This window comes from Schistocerca piceifrons, chromosome 5 (assembly GCF_021461385.2).
Source record: "Schistocerca piceifrons isolate TAMUIC-IGC-003096 chromosome 5, iqSchPice1.1, whole genome shotgun sequence".
NCBI classification, from domain to species: domain Eukaryota; kingdom Metazoa; phylum Arthropoda; class Insecta; order Orthoptera; family Acrididae; genus Schistocerca; species Schistocerca piceifrons.
Genome location: NC_060142.1, coordinates 134450205 through 134463283, shown reverse-complemented (window position 1 = coordinate 134463283; position 13079 = coordinate 134450205). Strand labels below are relative to the sequence as shown.

Below are 13079 nucleotides of genomic sequence, written 5' to 3'. Positions count from 1 at the left end.
AGACATGGATCCCTATTAACTCCTATCGTAGCGCTCTCTTCTAGATCGGTTCTAGTACTGTGCCTTCTAGTACTGTGCAGCCGAGGCTGGCAGGAGCGGCTCTTATATCCTCTCCTTGTAGAGGCTGCTTCTATAGTGGTGACGTCCTAGTCAGCGGGCTATTGGTTGATGTAGTCTCACCGCCCTCTCTGGTCTTGCAATCTTCGTCTTCGTGCCGGTGCTCGTGGTTACGCCGGAGCACTGCCTCCTCAGTTATTTGGGGGATGTAGTCCAATCTCTGTCTTTCACTGCAATTTTTTTCTCTCTACAGCTCCCTGTAGTACCATAGAGGCTATTCCCTAATGCCTTAAAAAATGTCCTATCATCCTGTCTCTTCTTCTTCTCTTTTTTTCCGTACATTCCTTTCCTTGTCGATACAGTGTAGATCCTTCTCATTTCTCACCTTATCAGTTTTTAGCATTCTTCTATAGTACCAGACACCAGATGCTTCAATTCTGATCTGGTTTTACCACAGTCCATGTTTGGCTATCATACAATGCGTTGCACCAGATGTAAATTCTTAGAAATTTCATCCTTAAATTAAGGCTATCTTTGATACTAGCAGAACTCTCTTCGCTAGGGGTGTCCTCTTTGTTAGTGCTGGTCTGCATTTTACATCTTCCTTGCTCTGTTCATCATAGGTTATTTAGCTGTCTAGGGAGCAGAATTCCGTACCTTTGTCTATTCGGTGGTCCCCAATTTTTACGTTACGTTACGCAGAGTGAACTGCATGTGCATAGATGCAGCTGATCATGTGGGCCAATAGAATATGCTGCCCCTTTGGAGAATTCACAGAAGGGCTCATCGGCAGTGATGATGATGTTTGGTTTTCGGGGCGCTCAACTGCGCGGGCATCACTGGCCGTACGAAGTCGCAATTTTTACACAGTCCAATTTGTTACAGAATCCAATCTAGCCAACGTCAAGAATAGTGATGATGATGATGAAATGATGAGGACAATACAAACACCCGGTCCCTGGGCAGAGAAAATCACCAACCCGGCCAGGAGTCGACCCCGGGACCCTGTGATCCATAGACAGCAACGTTAACCACTAGACCATGAGCTGCGATCTCTCTCATCGGAAGTTACTCAGTGTCATTTGGTCATCTGGCTTTGCTTTCAAGAACCACCGATGGGGTGCCACTCATCGGAAGTCAATATATAGATACGATCCCCTCAAAGCGTATGGCTACTACAGGGTCTTATTTTTAACTACCTGAATGTAGTAAGAGGACAAATACCGTTTTCATCGAGTCCTAGAAGAACGCTGTTATTAAAAGTACATAGAAAGGAGAGATTCTTTGACACACACCATCCCCAACAAAGAAGATCAGCAGGCGGAAGGAGAACCTGGGAGCTAGGCTACCTTTGATGGCGTGGGATACCACCGAACTCTGGCACTTCAAAAACGAAATGTTTAATACATACAAGAACAGTCAGGAGTGGTTAAGATAGATAGTTTAAAAGTTAGAGAGATAAACTCGACTCTGCTGTCGAGCTATCACGTCACTGGCAATAGAGGTGGAAAGAGAGTATGATGCAGTTTTTCAGTCCAAGTGTTATGGAGCATATTATTGGTTACCCTCATGAAACCAGTGTCAGAGAAGGAGGCCAGCTCATTTTAACGTACCCTTTTATGGCCGGCGCTCGGAATATCTATAATTTAGTCAAACAGATTGATGGCGGTGAATGAAAGCGTGGAAATACGAGTCTTTCTTTCAGGAAGCAGTAGGTACAAATTCACTTCACCGCCAGGGCTCTTCCTAGACGGTCCACCACCAGACTTTTTCTCCACATCACAACAGCTGAGAATCCAGGCACCTCTGAGCGGATGGGCTGCTGAGTTGAATTTACACTCAGATACGACCAATGACTGATTTCGTTGCCTTTTCAGCTTCCACCTGAATATTAACACAATGAGATCTAGCCATACGGACAGTCAAATCATTTTACTGAGTTTCAGTAACTTCGAGCCTCATTTTGAAGACTTGCTTGCAGAGTTAGTGATGAATATGCATTCAAATTCAGCCACTGATGCAAACGTATACTCTACTTTGGTGTACTGCTTCGACATTATAAATGTTTTGTACTGTTCAGACTCCTGATCCTTTGAGAAGCCCTGCCAACGTATTGGTTCCGATTTGTCAAACTCTCCCAGATGTTTCAACGTCCACCTTCAGTGTAACAGACTGAATTAATTGTATTCTTACTTAATCACGTAGTTAACGACTTACTTTTTTTTTGAGTCATCAGCCTTTTGACTAGTTTGATGCAACCCTCCACGATTTATTCCCCTTTGCCAACCTTTCCATCTGAGATTAGCACTTGCAACCAACACTCTCAATTATTTGCTGGATGTGTTACAATATCTGTCTTCACCTACACATTTCACCCGCTACAGCACCCTTTACTGACAAGGAAGTTATTCCCTGATGTCTCAGCAGGTGTCCTATCATACGGTCTCTTCATCTTGACAGTGTTTTCCAAATATTCCTTTCTTCAGCGATTCTAACGATAACCTCCACATTCCTTACATTATCAGTCCAACTAATTTTCAACATTCTGCTGCAGCACCACATCACAAATGCGTCCACTCTATTGAGTTCCGGTTTTTCCGCAGTCAGTGTTTCAGTACCAAACAATGCTGCGCTCCACACATACATTTTCAGAAATTTCTTCCCCAAATTCAGGCCACTGTCTGATACTAGTTGACTCCACTTGACCAAGAGTGCTCTTTCTTCCAGTGCTAGTCAGCATTTTGTGACCTTCTTGTTCCATCCGTCATGGGTTATTTTGCTGCCTAGAGAGCGAAGTTCCAAGACGTCACCTACTTTTTGATTTGATGTTAAGTTTTTCGCTTTCCTCATTTCTGTTGTCTCTTATTTTCGTCTTTGGATGCATGCGATGTTAAGCTGACTGTGCGATAATTCTCGCTTTTGTTGGCTACTGTTATCTTCGGCATTGCGTCAATGATGTGTTATCATCGGAATTGCGTCAATGATGTTTTTCCGAAAGTCTAATGGCATATCACCAGGCACATACATTCTGCACACCAAGGTGAATAGTCGTCTTGTTGACACTTACCCGGTGATTCCGATGAAATGTTATCTATCCGTCCTGCCTCACCTGATATTAAGTCCTTTAAAGCCTTTCTAAAATCTGACTCTAATGCTGGATCTCCTACCTCTCCCCTATCAATTCCTTCTTCTTCTATCACGTCATCAGACAAGTTCTCTCCTCATAGAGGCATTCCACGTATCTGCTCTCTCCTCTGAAATTAATAGGGGATTTGCTACGGCACTCTTAATGTTACCTCCCTTGCTTTTAGTTTCACCGAAGGCTGTTTTGACTTTCCTATATTCTGCGTCAGGCATTCCGACAATCAGTTCTTTTTCGATTTCTTCACTTTTCCTTCAGCCATTTCAGCTTAGCTTCCCTGAACTTCCTGTTTATTTCGTTCCTAAGCCACTTGCATCTTCATATTCCTGAAGTTCCCTGAAACTTCCTTGTTTCGTCTGTCTGCTGAAGTATTTCTACTGTTATCCATGGTTTCCTCGCATTTCTCATCCTTGTATAGGTATACTTTTGGCCAACGGCCTTGCTGCATTGGTAACACCGGTTGCCGTTAGATCACGGAAGTTAAGCACTGTCGTGCTGGGCTAACACTTGGATGGATGACCATCCGGTCTGCCGAGCCCTGTTGGCAAGCGGGGTGCACTCAGGCCCGGTGAGGCAAACTGAGGAGCTATTTGATTGAGAAGCAGCGGCTCCGGTCTCGGAAACTGACATACGGTCGGGGAGTGTTGTGCTGACCACATGAACCTCCATATCCGCATCCAGTGACGCCTGTGGGCTGAGGATGACACGGCGGCCGGTCAGTACCGTTGGGCTTCATGACCTGTGCGGGAGAAGTTTAGTTTTAGTACCTATACTTTTCATTCAAGCTTCTTTGACTGCCATTGTTAGAGACCTCCATTTCTTTTTAACTGGACTTCCTACTCAGCTATTCGTTGTCCCAGTATTTAGAGCCTCACGGAGCTTCTAGCGTTTCTTATCATTTCTTATTATGTCCGTATACAATTTCATTTCTTCCTGACTAGTCTCTTAAACATCAGCCTGCTCTTCATCATTACTAAATTGTGGTATGAGTCTATATCTGATTTCAGAATCTCAGCCTGACCATGAAGTTGCGTAAATGAAATCTTCCCGTATCTCCTTACCTTTTCCAACTATATCACATCCTCTTGTGATTCTTGGACATAGTATTTCCTATCACTGAAGTTTATTGCAGATCGCAATTAATCATTCTCCTTTTTCGTGTATAGTACCAACGCTTTCTTCTACTTCTTCTCCTATAACCACATTCCAGTGCCCCATGACCATCAGATTTTCATACTCCATTACGTATTGAATTACTAGTTGAAGCAGTTCAATATCTTCATATACTTTTTCTATCTTTTCATGTTCCGCTTGCGACTCGGCACGCATACCCGAAATAGCGTTGTCGGTGCTGGTTTGCTGTCGATCCAGATGAGAACAACCCTATCACTGAACTGTTCACAGTAACTATTCTCTCATCTACCTTACTTTTTATAATTAATCCTTCTCCGTTTATACCATTTTCTACTGCTGTAAATATTACAGATCTGACCAGAAGTGCTTGTCTACTTTCCATTTCACTTCACTGATCCCCATTATATCTACATTGAGCCTTTGAATTTCCATTTTTAGATTTTCTAGCTTTCCTACAACGCTCAAACTTCTGACATTATATGCGCCGACTGGTACAACCTCATTCTTTTGTTGGTTATTCAGTCTTTTTCTCATGGTCACCTCCATTTTGGTAGTCTCCTCCCGGAGATCCGAATGGGGGACTATTCCAGAATGTTTTGCCAATGGGGATATCATCTTGACACTTTTTCATTTACAAGCCACGTGTCCTGTGGATACGTGTTATGTGTCTTTAAAGTAGTCGTATTCATTGCCTTCTGCATCCTCATGCCGTTGATCATTGCCGATTCTTCCGCCTTTAGGGTCAGTCCCCCCCCCCACTCGCAAGTGAGTGCCGAGAACCTCTGTCCAATTCTACGGCCTCTTCAACAAGGCCACTGGCAGAATGAGGGTGGCTTCATGTACCGGAAGTCTTCGGCCACCATTGATGACTATTTTTATTCCAAATTTAAGGAGTGGTGGGGTTCGAACGCGGGACCCAAACCGTTTTCATTACTCGTCAAAGACGCTACCGTTAGATCACAAGTGTTTAACATACATGTAATAAAACACATCCCCTGTAGCCTTGCATTGTCAGTGACTCTGAGTCGAAGTTGCCGCTTCAGTTCCATACGTCAGACTCCTATTCACTAACCTTGCACACCATTTCTCGACTCTGGTGTCGCTATGCTCAACTAAACTCCCAGAAATGCATGCCGTCTGATGTGGCAGGAGCACATAAGCCGCACTAGCGCAATCTGTGGGACCCAAAAGTACTTACTCGTGCACAGCCTTCTTAGAAAGTTCGAAAAACCAGCTTTAAATAATAACTCCTAAGGGAGCCATTGGTCTGATGATGGTTATGTAAAAATAACCGAAACCGGTTACCTATGTCATTGAAACATAAATGGTGTGATCAAGACTGAACTTTAGTCAAAATACCACATTTATCTGTTGTGAAGGCTGAAAACAGTTTTTATCCACTCCACAAAGTATAATATTTTTGCCATAAAAATTTGCAGTTGTGTTTAAATTATTTCTTTGACTTCACAGAGCCGCAGCCTGTGTGGCGTCGGGTGATCACCTTCATGGACCTGGACCTGCTCCGGAGTTGGGTGTTCCTGAACGTGATGTTCGGCACGGGGTGCATGTTCACGGTGGGCGTCAACTTCTCGCTGCTGATGCCCATGTACTTGCAACGCCGCTTACACCTCTCCCTGTCCGATACGGCGCTCTGCCTCACCATGATGGCCGCCGGCGACGTCGTGGCCAGGCTCACGGTGCCTTCCATCACAGACTGCCTCAAGGTCAGCGCACGCCTATCTTTCTTCGTCGCTGCCGTCCTCTGTGGAATCACTTGCTCAGGTCAGCAAGCCAGAGTCTGTTTAAAACAACATTAACGAAAAGTGCTAATTTCGTCTGTATTTCTATGAGGAAAGTTTCTTCAGCTCAATGATTTTAAATCCAACATTGTATCTACTGAGATCTGACTCCTGTCATAGAACCAATTGTCACTGGTGATGCTGATAGCAGTTACTTAGTTAGTTAGTTTGATGTTCGATGGATCATATTGAGTGATAAAGTCACTTAACGTTCACATTGCAAATTAATTCGTAAGTATGGATACATTCTCAACCACTCTAATTTGTATGAAGATGGTATCTTTTCTTTCGGACATGTCCGAAAGAACAGATACCATCTTCACATAGTTAAGGCTAACCCGTCATTGACCTTCTTCTTCTGTGCGGATGCACACACATTGCCCGAACTCTTACGGGACTCGGCATGATTGTCTGCCGCGAGTAATGAGTGTAGTGCGCACGGGCATACGAATGTAGTGTGTGGACATTAAGTTGGAAATGTGGGTCTCACGGGGAGCGTGCAAGGGATAAATCCCTGCAGTCGCACTATCCTCTATGCCCTCGGTGGCTCCGCAGGGTACTGCACTACAGGGTGCTTGTTACAGCAGTGTGTGGACAAAAATATGGACTGACGAGAAACATATTACCGTGCCTAATACAGTGAATGGCAACAGTTAGAACTCAAAACAGCTTTCAGTCGTCTCTGAATGGGTTAATAAAGGTCCCGTAAGGTTTTCAAGGAAATCATAAACAATTATACCTGCATAATAGAGACAAATTCAGGTAATGATGATGATGGAGGTGGATTGCGATCATGCGCCTTTAACTCCAAAGTAGATTACTAAGGCGCAAAAGTCTTGAGATCTGGTTGCCGAGGCGGTCTGGGGAGACTGGAATAGAAGGGAGAACCGATAGAGGTACTCAAATACCCTCCGCCACACACCGTCAGGTGACTTGCGGAGTATGGATGTAGATGTAGATGAAGATATAGATGATAAAATTCACTTTTGTGCTCACAACACTAGTCATGGACAATGAGAGCTGTGTGAACAGGAGCCCTAGCGTCATGGAACACAGCATCAACATCGGGAACAAATACTCCATCACAGGATACATCTGATTAGCCAAAATGGTCACATAATGCTCGGGTGTAAAGTGACCATGAAGGGTAACCAGGAACCCATGAAATACCACTGTAGGACTGTCCAAATCATCACTGAACACCCTTCAAACTTAGCCAGAAGTCACAAATGGTTTGAAACAATACTCATCAGACCAAATGACTTTCTTCAGTCGCTCCACAGTCCACGTTTTGGGGCTCCGTTACCTTATTTTCGTGTTATGGGTCTTTGCATCACTGATGAGTGCTTTGGAATTTCAGCTCACCCTGCAATACCCTTTTTATGGAATTCCCTTCGCGTTGTTACAGTGCTGACAGGATCTCCGAGTCAAGCTTCAATTTTGCAATAACTTTTGCAGCTGCCGTCATCTTATCTTTCGTCACAATCCTTTTCAACGACCGTTTGTCACAATCACTCAACACACACTTTCGTCTGCGTTGTGACTTAGCGGACAGTGTTTTCCTGCTATCCTTGTATGCGATATAAATCGTCAATACAATTCCTCTTTAAACACCACGCCTTCAGCTACCATGGTTATGGAAGCAGCTACCGAATGAGCACCAACAGTTTATCAATGTTCAAATACAAATAGCACCAAAATAGTGCAGTCACAACTACGCAGAACACTATTCTGACCACGACTGATACTTATACCGTATTGAGAACAGTGTACAAGTGGCGTTCGTGGTCACACACAACAGTAAAACCTGCAATCTTGGCTATCAACAGCATTTACTATCAACCATACATTTCTCGTGATGTTTCCCTACTTTTGGGCACCCACTGTGTCTACTGATGAGAGTATCCTAAGAATAAAACAAGTGAAACTTCCTGGTGAATCAAAACTGTGTACCAGACCGAGAATCGAGCTCAGACTATTTCCTTCTGTGAGCAAGTGCTCTACCACTTCTGCTTCCAAGCATGATTCACAACTTGGCCTCACAACTTTACTACCGCCAATATCTTATTTCCTACTTTGTGGTCCGCAGCTCGTGGTCGTGCGGTAGCGCTCTCGCTTCCCACGCCCGGGTTCCCGGGTTCGATTCCCGGCGGGGTCAGGGGTTTTCTCTGCCTCGTGATGACTGGGTGTTGTGTGCTGTCCTTAGGTTAGTTAGGTTTAAGTAGTTCTAAGTTCTAGGGGACTAATGACCATAGATGTTAAGTCCCATAGTGCTCAGAGCCATTTGAACCATTCATTTTTGAACCTACTTTGTGAGGAGGTGATGAGCTTTGTTTGGGTAGCACCATTGGTAGAGCACCAGCCCATTCGAGTCTCAGCCTGGCACATTGTTCTAATCTGCCAGGAAGTTTCGTATCAGCACACACTTCCCCGCACAGTGAAAATCTCGTTCTAGAAATAAAAGTGATTGAAACTGTCTTTCCTTATAGTCCCCAGGTTCACTTCCCTTTAGCTGATATTGGACTCAGTGACAATAATACTTTTAACATTACACAACTTATAGCATTGTATTTTATGGTTCATTCGCTAACCTCGTTTTCTGTCCTTGGACAAAATTTGTTTTCTTTTCCTCTTGAGGTGTAACATTTTTTGTCCCAACAGTAATGGAGTAAATCCAGCTCTGGTTCTCTTTGGTTTGTGAGGGGTTGCATACATTAAGGGAAAGCATACATTCTGTAGTAAATTATGCCCCTCCTCGTCCTCTTAACGCACTGCTGTGCTAATTGATTTATGACGCTATGGCAGTTGTTTTATGACCCTGAGAATAATCCTTCCTTCTGAGAAACCCCCCACCTCTCTATTCCTCCTCCCTACGTCTGGGAAAAGGGACACTTCTTTGTCACCCCCTCCCTAGTTCAGTTCTGAGCCACTTTTCCCCCTATTGGGACATCCCTCAGCTATCCCCTCACCTTGCCCACTTCCCCCTCACCTCCCCCATCCAGCAATTGATTGTAAAATACTCTGTGCAGAGCTGTTTGTGTAAAAGATCTCACAACATGAAATTCAAATCGATGTCAATTACATTCCAGCACACATTCTGTTAAATTCAATTTGCATATTCTTTATTTACTCGGTTTGTAGGAGACAGGGCTCCTCCCCTCCCCTCTCCCACTTAGGTGGAGCTCGTGTCTGTTCTTCCTGCCCCCAGTTTCTATGATAACTGTAAGTATCGAGGATTGGAATGAAGTGTGATACATTAGCTGCTGTTTTGATTGTCTGCACATATGTCAGCCAGAGAGCCCTGGACACACTGTCAACCATGTCTGCAGGCCACGCCAGGCCCTGCCAGCTCCAGGTGGAGCACTGAGCACGGACAGCTCTGTTTGCTATGGAACCCTGTAGGCTAACAATGCACTCCAAGACACATTCATTTGGTGGTATCTTAAGGGAAGCAAGCCATACCCTAAGAACTGACAATTTGTCGAGTTAAAGAAGATGAATACGTAAGGCTCGAATTCACCTGCATGCATTTCTAAGGGGAGTGTGATCTGCCCACTGGTGATGGTGTAGGAGGCGAGTGATCACAAATCCTGTCAGAAAGCCACCTAGAGACTGTTGCACTACAATCTGTTGCACTAGAATTCAGATTAAAATGTGAGAGGTACTAAGATGACTGCTTTTGCTAGAGGAAACATTGACATTGATTTGGTTTGGTCTGTACCTGTTGGTTAATTGGCTCTCGACATACAATTCTTGCATAAGCGTGAAACCACTGGGTTTGCTTCAAAATAAAAAACTGAATCTACACATATGTATACTACCCATGAGGATATACCCCAGCATCATAAATACCATGGTTACTCCACTATCGAACAGCACAGGGGGGTAAAAAAAATGAGCAATGCTGTGATTAAGTCCCAAATCTCTCCCTACTCTTCCAGTAGCTCTGGCTTATGTGTAGAGGTGTGAGGCTGTAGCAGCAATTTAAGTGTATCACTGGATGGTGTATTGGAAGCACTGTGATACTATGCAGTTCGTATTACAGATGTATGTTCCGTTTGAAAAAAAAAAAAAGGTGAGGTATTTCTCACGGTTCTAGGCGCTACAGTCTCGAGCCGCGCGACCGCTACAATCGCAGGTTCGAATCCTGTCTCGGGCATGGATGTGTGTGATGCCCTTAGGTTAGTTAGCTTTAAGTAGTTCTAGGGGACTGATAACCTAAGAAGTTAAGTCCCATAGTGCTCAGAGCCATTATCTTTTATTTCTCACGAAATGCTAAGCTATCATCGAAGGTTCTGACACCATTACATTGTTGTATTTCTCACACAGCAATCACAGGAATGCAATAAAGGAGATTACAACACATACAGGGTGATATTTTTAGACAGTCATTCGAGGTTGATGAATTGTCGGTTTTATGCTTCTGAATTTCTTTGTACCGTTCTCGTATACTCTGCATGATAGTGCCTTTCTTCCTGTCTGTTAGGGCGCTATATTTCTTCTTGTAATACCTTTTTACCTAGTCAGTGACAGGTGGAGGAGCAGATAGCCTTATAATTAATGTAACAGTGCTGTAGGAACATGATGGGATTCCGAGATACGTAACTGGGGTGTGACACTTGGTGGGGACACCTCCTACTCATCGAAATGAGTATAATGACTTTTCTGGAGACTAGAAATCTACTCTGTAGGAATCAGCATGGGTTTCGAAAAAGACGGTCGTGTGAAACCCAGCTCGCGCTATTCGTCCACGAGACTCAGAGGGCCATAGACACGGGTTCCCAGGTAGATGCCGTGTTTCTTGACTTCCGCAAGGCGTTCGATACAGTTCCCTACAGTCGTTTATTGAACAAAGTAAGAGCAAATGGACTATCAGACCAATTGTGTGATTGGATTGAGGAGTTCCTAGGTAACAGAATGCAGCATGTCATTCTCAATGGAGAGAAGTCTTCCGAAGTAAGTGTGATTTCAGGTGTGCCACAGGGGAGTGTCATGGGGCCGTTGCTGTTCACAATATACATAAATGACATGGCGGATGACATCGGAAGCTCACTGAGGCTTTTTGCAGATGATGCTGTGGTGTATCGAGAGGTTGTAACAATGGAAAATTGTACTGAAATGCAGGAGGATCTGCAGCGAATTGACGCATGGTGCAGGGAATGGCAATTGAATCTCAATGTAGACAAGTGTAATGTGCTGCGAATACATAGAAAGATAGATCCCTTATCATTTAGCTACAAAATAGCAGGTCAGCAACTGGAAGCAGTTAATTCCATAAATTATCTGGGAGTACGCATTAGGAGTGATTTAAAATGGAATGATCATATAAAGTTGATCGTCGGTAAAGCAGATGCCAGACTGAGATTCATTGGAACAATCCTAAGGAAATGCAATCCGAAAACAAAGGAAGTAGGTTACAGTACACTCGTTCGCCCACTGCTTGAATACTGCTCAGCGGTGTGGGATCCGTACCAGATAGGGTTGATAGAAGAGATAGACAAGATCCAACGGAGAGCGGCGCGCTTCGTTACAGGATAATTTAGTAATCGCGAAAGCGTTACGGAGATGATAGATGAACTCCAGTGGAAGACTCTACAGGAGAGACGCTCAGTAGCTCGGTACGGGCTTTTGTTAAAGTTTCGAGAACATACCTTCACCGAAGAGTCCAGCAGTATATTGCTCCCTTCTACGTATATTTCGCGAAGAGACCATGAGGATAAAATCAGAGAGATTAGAGTCCACACAGAAGCATACAGACAGTCCTTCTTTTCACGAACAGTACGGGACTGGAATAGAAGGGAGAACCGATAGAGCCCGCATCTCGTGGTCGTGCGGTACCGTTCTCGCTTCCCACGCCCGGGTTCCCGGGTTCGATTCCCGGCGGGGTCAGGGATTTTCTCTGCCTCGTGATGGCTGGGTGTTGTGTGCTGTCCTTAGGTTAGTTAGGTTTAAGTAGTTCTAAGTTCTAGAGGACTGATGACCATAGATGTTAAGTCCCATAGTGCTCAGAGCCATTTGAACCATTTGAACCAGAACCGATAGAGGTACTCAGGGTACCCTCCGCCACACACCGTCAGGTGGCTTGCGGAGTATGGATGTAGATGTAGATGTAGAAATCAGGTAGATTAAAATATTGTGTCGAAGATTGGAAGTTCGTGAGAATATGGCGAGTAAGCGATACACTGACGAAAGGAGAGTTGAGAGGTGAGCTCTATACCACTTCTTCTGAGTGTTGGGGGCAAACATGTTACCTTTCACAAAAAAAAAAAAAAAAAATGGTTCAAATGGCTCTGAGCACTATGGGACTTAACTTCTAAGGTCATCAGTCCCCTAGAACTTAGAACTACTTAAACCTAACTAACCTAAGGACATCACACATCCATGCCCGAGGCAGGATTCGAACCTGCGACCGTAGCGGTCGCGCGGTTCCAAACTGTAGCGCCTAGAACCGCTCGGCCACCCCGGCCGGCTACCTTTCACATATGTCTCACATAGTGATTGCAAGATTTTGCCGAGAGACTATCAGCAGCAGAAGTATCGTCTTTAGTTTTCTTGATAAATACGAGACAACATTCTTCTGTGAGTTTTGTGGGTCTATTAGTGGACTGACAGGCATCTTAATAGGTAGACTAAGTTTTCGGGTACATCTGTGTACATACTTCACAAGTCATTATACAGCGTGTGGCGTAGGGTACCCTGTACCACTATTAATCATCTCCTTTCCTGTTCCACTTGCAAATAGAGTGAAAGAAAAACACTGTCTTTATGCCTGCATATAGGTGCTAATTTCTTGTATCTTATCTTCATGGACCGTATGCATAATGTATGTTGGCAGCGGTAGAATCCTTCTGCAGTCCGCTTCAAATGTCTCTTCTCGATAGAGTTCCTCTAAAAGAACATTGCCTTCCTTCCAGGATTTGAGTTCTTGAAGCATTCACCCACTACTT

At 44.3% G+C, this 13079-nt stretch overlaps 1 protein-coding gene across 1 annotated transcript in view; it reads left to right on the top strand.

Moving 5' to 3' along the window:
• Positions 1–13079, top strand: part of LOC124798804 (monocarboxylate transporter 2-like) — a 51384-nt gene that overhangs the window by 24577 nt on the left and 13728 nt on the right. Inside the window, exon 4 of the mRNA XM_047262334.1 lies at positions 5804–6115. Within this exon, the coding sequence (XP_047118290.1) occupies positions 5804–6115 (312 nt within the window). The remainder of the gene's footprint in view (positions 1–5803; positions 6116–13079) is intronic.